Consider the following 7,724-nt stretch of genomic DNA (forward strand, 5'->3'; position numbering starts at 1 on the left):
TCCGACGTCTCGAGTGGTGTGTCTATTAAAGACGCGTTAAAATCTCGGGGGAAAGAGGCGGGGAGAGAAACCTTAAGAAGAGCCGCCGAAGCAGTGAGTAAACTTAGTGGAAATGGACGTAAAAGGAAACGTAAAACGTCTCCCATCATCAGTTCAGTTCGAACCAGGAAGAAGAAAAGACGTTCTCTGCTTCAGTCTGATATATTCTCGTAATCATTGAACAATGTCTCTAGCTCACCCCAGTTCACAAAACAGCATTAGCTCGGAACTTGATTTATTTCACGTACCTTATACTCAAACTGGTATAATAGGAAGTCAATGGGTTGAATATAATCCAACATCGAACATAAATGAAAACCAAGCAATTATCTTTAGTATCGCTGGAAACTCGGAGACTTACATCGATTTGAAAAATACGTTACTTCAAGTTCAAGTGAAAATTGTGAAAGCAGATGGAACTCTACCAAAACCCGATATTTACGACGCTGTATCTAAAACCACAACTCCCGCGGACAAAGTTGGTCCGGAAAATTTGTTTTTACATAGTCTCTTTGGCGAAGTTCACGTATCATTGGGTGACAGATCAGTTACATCATGCCCTCAACAGTATCCTTACAAGAGTATGATTCAAACGCTCTTGACATATGGTGGACCAGCCAAGGAAAGTTTCTTAACCGCGTCTCTATTCTATAAAGACAAAGCTGGGAAATTTGACGAATTTTCCAATAACGACGGATTTAAGAAACGTGCAAAATTTGCCCAAGAAGGTGTTATTGACATGATAGGAGTTGTACGAGCCGATATTTGTCAACCAAATCGACTTATTCCTAACCTGATAGGTCTAAATTTCAAGTTTATCAAAAGCTCAAACGAGTTTTGTTTACACACAGACGGTCATTTTCACACACGCATCAATGTTTGTCAGAAAAGTTAGATTGACGCCAGAGATTATGTTATCCCACGCTAAAACTTTGGAACTGGCAACAATGAAATATCCAATCACCCGTACGGAATGTAATTCATTTTCAATTTCCCAAGGCAACAAACTATGCGTCAAAGACAACTTATATAATGGTCAAATACCGAGTAAGGTGGTGATCGGATTTGTGGACCAGAATGCGTATTTGGGAGACTACAAAATGTCACCTTTTAACTTAAAAAATTTTTCGTTTACTCAAATCGCCCTATACCTTGATGGTAGTAGTGTCCCGGCAAAACCGTTAAACCCAAATTTCAAAGATAAGTTGTTTATGCGATCATACGTTAATCTCTTTCTTCAAACTGGTCAATGGAATATTGACGAAGGAAATTTTATCGACCGTGATGAATTCGCCAATGGAAATGCACTATTCGTATTCGATTTAACTCCCGATCTCAACGGAAGTTCAACTGACTGTTTCAACCTGGTAAAGAAGGGGAGCGTTCGTCTCGAATTAATATTCGGAGAATCGTTGCCGTCAACAGTAAGCGTGATTTACTATTCCGAATATCAATCTTTGGTCGAGATCGACAAGAACAGAGCAGTTTTATATGATCAAAGTTCATAATGGACTCGCAACAACTTGAAATCATACTCAAGAAAGACCCGTATACCAAATATTTGTTCAGAGGAGTCTTCCCTGCCGACAAACTTCCCAAGAATGTGAAAACGTATCCTTCACTTTACATCGTGAACACTGATACGTCCAATGGGGTAGGAGAACATTGGTGTTTGATATATCTCTCAAGGTCACTAAATTGTACATTCTTCGAGAATTTCGGGAACAGTCCTGATTTATTTAAATTTAACTATTTTATAGAGCGGAACAGCCTAACTGTGACGTATAATTCTGTTCAATTACAAGGAATTTCTAGTAAGACCTGCGGTGGTTACTGTATATATTTTGCAATTAATTTGTGTCAGGGAATAAAAATGTTTAGTATATTGGAAAGATTTTCTGAAAACAAAAATGTAAACGATCGTATGATATCTGAATTTATGTATAAGAAATACTCAATAAATTTGTCATAAAAATATTTTATTTGGTTTTATAATGCCCGTGCGCGAGCGTTGATATACCATCGTCTAAAATATAACGTTTATCATCGCACGGGTTTAAACACAATTTGTTTTGTCGCACAGTCGTCACAATATGCTTATTACTCACTATGCGCTTCATCTCCGCGATAGTTAACTTACGGTTCAGAAGACACTCGCGATATTCCGCGTGACGGACGCGCTTCTGCACAACGCGTTTACACACACCCTTGCAAGTCTTTTTCTCGCCTTTAGATGACAATATAGAGTACATTTTGGGTCTTAGTCCGCAAAATTCTTCAATTGGTGTGCCGTCCATCTCATCCTTAAATTTGCCTAGCCTCTTTTTGTTGGTTTCGTCAAACAGAGGATGATTTTTGGGGTATCCCGAAAAGTCATATTTCTCTTTATGTTAGGCGAAATCTTCGTACAAATCAGGGGTTTCGATTTGATACGTGAGACTGTCTGTAAACATAGAATACATTATTAGTTATGTTACGAAATAACCTTAGAATATTTATGTACTTACCGGTGTCGGTAAAAAGTAGTTTAGCCTTTTCACCGTACTGTTGCTTTATGACGTCGTAGTGGAATCTATACATTAAAAGTTTCGATAGATCCAAAATTGCGAACCCCATATATATAGGTCGGTTAAGAATAAGCTTTTTCTTGGTAGAATGAATTCCCACGAGATCATTTTGAAAAATAGTGAATTTTTCAAACGCCGGGGAACTAGCTTTCTTTACCGCCTTTTCCGGTGTGGTGACTAGCTTGAAATCCTTACGTAAACGTAAGTTTTCCATGGTTTTACCTTAAAAAAAGTAAAATGTTAAATTAAAATTAAATTTTCTTTTAAAAATTTAATTTATTATTTAATTACTTACCAAACACCGCATTGTTCATTAATTTGAATAGGTCCTTTTCAAAGTCATTAGCCGCCATCTTCCTTTTCTCTGTGTTGAAGTCGATGTAAGACTTCAACCAGGTCCCTTGCTCAAATTTCAAAATTCGATGAATTTTAGATATTTTGAGTCCCTTTTCTACGTAGTATTTCAGGTTTCGATAATGAATTACGTATCGTTCTTTATTGAAAAGATTAGGAACTAATTTCGGCAGACTTTCTTTGATTGGAATTTTCAATTTCGTCATTTGGGATTTGGAATAGTCGGATAACGCCTCGGGTTTAATTGACATCGACTCGGGTGCCAGTGGGTAGCAATTATGGGCATCGTGTAATGCGCTGGGATATTCTAGGTCTACTTCGACAATAAATCCTTCCGGAGAATTGTCGGGACATCTAAGAATTTCCCGTTCACTGTCTGAAGACGGATCAATCCATTTGAAATGTTTCATGGGTAAGGCGTCGCACATGACTGTTCCATATAAGTTATTTGCGTCTGTTGATTAAAATTATTATTATAATTAATTTTTTATAATTTAATTTGTTTTTAAATAAAATTTTTAAATATTTTTTTAATTAAATTTTTAATTAAAATTTTGATTATTCTTACCGAGATAGCAAATATATTTATCGGGTTTGGAGGGGTCATGTGATTCGAGGTATTTGTTGTTCGCATGAGCGAAACGATGACTTATCATTGATACACCACCTCGAATTCCCCTTTCTATGAAAAGATGCATATCCTCGTCCAGAAAAAGATCTAAGTGCACCTTGGTCATACAAAGGGCTGCCTGCCACGCAAAAACTGGGCCTGTGTATGAATGTGTGGGATCTAGTCCATAGTAGGCAGGGCCGGCTCAAGAAATGTTATACACCCGGGCAAGGGGGATTTTTGGCGCCCCTTTTATTTTGAGACTAAATTAAACTACCCCCCCCCCCCCGGTAAAAAACATAACCATGTCCATGTTATAAATTTACCGTTTTCATAACAATAAATAATCCCTTTAATCACTTTCTCAATACTTTGTGTAAATAAGCAAAATACTAGTCTCAAATCCATGGGTTTAAAAAGAAACTTAGATCATGAAAATATTCTTAACCCCAAACGTACTTCAATACCTAGGGTCCCTCCTACAGGCTACCACTCCTAAAAGCATATGTAACATAATTACTCATAAGTATGCCACTAGCATTATTTCTTCACTAACGGTTTGTTTCACAGATATTGCGTCATACATACCCTTCGTAATATTTGATATCATATTTTATGTCATATTTGACGTCATCGAATCTCAAATGCCGATAATACCGTCGCCCAAATAGCTTTGCGTCTGATAAACCGACGGCCATTATTTTAGTAAACAAACCGGTTTGAACAACCAAGGCTTGGGAGCTAAAATATAGTGTCAAGTTCTGCTAATGTAATTATTTTGCCAATTAATTAAGTTCTCGGAGACTCACGTTCTAAAATAAATTTGCATTGTCAAATAAAAGAAGCAGGTTTATTGGAAAAAATAGTTGAAATTCAGGTTGATCTTTTCTGGCGCATTTAAAAGGTTGGAGTCTTTGCAGATTCTTTTGAGCCTAGGCCTAACCGGGCCTAACTCTTCTAGGCTTGGTATGGGATTTAATAACGCTGGTGGAATATCCCACTTCGACTACTTATTTCATTTTCGGAAAGTGATCTCTGAACCGAACCGTATTGGTCATTTTCCTTTTATTTTTCTAAACTACTCAGTATTTAACTTCATCCGCACAAACCGAGCGAGTTTATAAATTTCAATAAAGCTACATTGGGCTGACTAAAATTCCGACGCAAAAAATTCCTTCTCAATTTAGAGGTTTTCCATTGGCTTAAATAAATATTTTAGTAGCCAATAGTGTGATTCCCAAAATTACTAGGATAAATAAAAAGGTTAAAATCTAACGTAGACACGTAGTCCACCTTTTTACTGGTTCGTGGTGAAACAAACCGTTAGGGAAGATTTTTGAATGGAATAAAGGTACAGTGGCATACTACTGAGCAATTATGTTACATATGCTTAAACGTACGTCTCTAAAATATTCATATAAAGACAGGATATAAGCCAAATTCTCTTAAACCAAAGAATAACAAACTTTGTTAGTCCTGATGAACTAGCTCTATAGTCTGTATGAAACGTTTGGCCGGTTTTGGGCCTATTTGATAGAACGCTTTATTGCTTTAACAACTTAATTAAAACAGTATTTGGCGGGATTTTTTAAGGCCTACACTTAAGAACTTTTTTAAGCTGTCGCTTTCTTTTCTGCTTCAACGGATTCTCTTAATTTCCTTTTTTTTTAATCTTAATTCAATTCAACGTGTCTCTAATTAATATCTATCTAACTAAAACTATTTAACTGAAACTAATAAATGGCTTTCTGCGCGTGCGCGTAAAATAGAAGTGACTAACGCTAACCACGGACACACGACAGATTAAGGGGGAAGAATACAGTAAAAGCCTCTTTTTCGTTCAACGTTTAACAATTACATAATTGAATTATATTTTTATTATTAGGCTGAACCTTCCTCTAGTGCTTAAAATAATTTTGATAATTCTGTTCCTGTTTCTCGGCCTTTTGGAGTCGCACCGGGATCTCCGGTGCCAGCTGTGCCCGTTTTATGTGGACCGCTGTGTTCCCGTCGTTCCCCTTTAGGAGCTCTCTCCAAAGGGTATGACTCTTTACCTACGTAGGTAGGGTGTCGGCTGGAGTTGCTATAGCATCCACTCTTAATCCCACGGCTGTGTGCGAAGTGAGGATTGGTCCACCCATTGCTGCACCTTCTGCTGGGTTGAGTGGTTTGCGTCAAAGGTGCGACCATCAGTAGTAGGGTACTACTACCCGAGGGGCTAACCACTTCCCGTAATCGGTGTTCACCCTAACTGTAATCTTCGGTAATCTTTTGAACTCATTTGTAATTTTCGTACTCATCTGTAATCACGCGTATTCATTGGAATTACCCCGTACTTAATTACTCATCTGTAACAATTTTAAAGATTTGGGTTGCCTGTTTACTCATCGTAATCATTATGTTCTCATCCTAATCGGTCTGTACTCATCGTAATCATGTGTACTCATCTGTACTCATTATTGATTACGTAATTGGTGTACAGGCAAATTCTTACTGGCTAGCCCCTCGCTGGATTTGTCACCTGTCCGGGCTTGGGGACGCTGGCGTAGGGCACTATGATGATAGGCTTCCGGTGGTATGGCCCCTGTTGCTAGGTACACCGCGCTAAAAATTCTGACACCCTTCTATTCTTGTACTATCGCCCAACCACTTTTTCTTCTTCATATTATATACCCTGGTTTATAATGAAAATACCAGGAAAATGCTTTATCCGTCAGAACTATGCACCGTAATTTTATGGTTTATTTACTATTGTAAATAAATAGTCGCAAAAAACGTTCATCGACGATGTTGGACATTTTGGCTGGTAAAACAGTTTGTATTTCCAATTAGCTAAAGATTTTTCAAATTGTTATGCTTTCATTAAAATTTTTATAAACAAATCCGATTCTTGGTAAACCAAAAAGGCTCACAACTCAATTTCGGCGCCCCTCTCAAACCGGCGCCCCGGGCAGTTGCCCGGGTTGCCCGGCCCTTGAGCCGCCCCTGATAGTAGGTCATACACATCCGACGAAAATTTTGGAAAACGTCAGCCAAAAGGAGAGTATCGGATAAAACATAAAGGTCATGATACCGTCCTGTAAAATTAAAAAAAAACGTTAATTTATTTGAATTAATAATAATTAAGTAATCCATACCCATATTTCCAACTTTGAATGTTCTCCAAACGTTTTGCGCATGTTGGTAATCGGCTTCACTTAATGGTTCATCAGTTAGATCGTTGTGAAAGCAATCGATGGGTGGGAGACAAGTCTTTTTGAATCGATCTTCTTTATCCATGTACGAATACGGATAGACCCCTTTCCGGAGAAGTAATTTAACTTCTTCCGGTTGGAAAACCGAGTTCAATAAGGTAAACTTCCCAGGTCCACCTTTTGCTAAATTTCCAACAAGCGTTTCAAGTGAAGCAGGCAAGAATCGGATGCTGTCAACGAAACGGAGCTTGTCTAGAGTGAAGGAAATGTACGTTTCGCTATTTGTTGCTATACAATCTATATTTTTCTTTTTTATCTTTGCAATATGTTGCATGATAAGATGTGCGTCATATCTGTGGAATATCATCGGTTAATATATGTATTATTAAAATATTGACAACCTATATAGTACCTGCTTAAGTTGTGAAGGAAAACGGGGATAAATTTGGGTGCTTTTAACTTCAAATTGCAACTTTGGCACGCACATCCCCTGTAGGCTCCCGTGTAGTGGTCGTGGTCGCGGGTTTTGATTGATGTTTTTGTGAATGCTTCTTCACATACGTAACAGTGTGTCGCTGTCTGGTATGAATATTCTTCCGCGTCTGTAAGTTGCATGGGTATATTTTCCTTCAACTTATCAGATATGATCGCAGATTCGTCTAGAAGCATTTTTAAAAACTTCAACGCGCCATCTTTTCCTCTGTATGTCTCGTGTTTTTCGAGATTACCTATGAAATAATTAAGTTAAATAATGGATAAAAATGTAAAATATAATAAATTACTAGTGGGTCCGATAATGGCGTATGAAAACCCGCATGTGACGTGTAAAGCGAGTGTCGTAGTTGATGAAAGCGTACTATCAGGGAGACAAGTTGATATCTTTGATTGCAAAGATTCAAAATCTGCCACTATGATATATGGAACCTGAAATAAATTAAATTTTGTAACATTTATTTTTAC

General features: G+C 37.7%; 1 protein-coding gene across 1 annotated transcript; it reads left to right on the top strand.

Annotated features, from left to right (window-relative positions):
- Positions 1-223: 223 nt before the first annotated feature.
- LOC149945360 (uncharacterized protein F54H12.2-like) lies at positions 224-1,547 on the top strand. Its single transcript, XM_090176538.1, has 2 exons — positions 224-929; positions 1,039-1,547. Exons 1-2 carry the CDS (start codon positions 224-226, stop codon positions 1,545-1,547), a joined length of 1,215 nt encoding a protein of 404 aa, XP_090032664.1.
- The last annotated feature ends 6,177 nt before the right edge of the window (positions 1,548-7,724 follow it).

This window comes from Leiobunum rupestre, chromosome 5 (genome assembly GCF_980474605.1).
Source record: "Leiobunum rupestre chromosome 5, qqLeiRupe1.1.hap1, whole genome shotgun sequence".
NCBI classification, from domain to species: domain Eukaryota; kingdom Metazoa; phylum Arthropoda; class Arachnida; order Opiliones; family Sclerosomatidae; genus Leiobunum; species Leiobunum rupestre.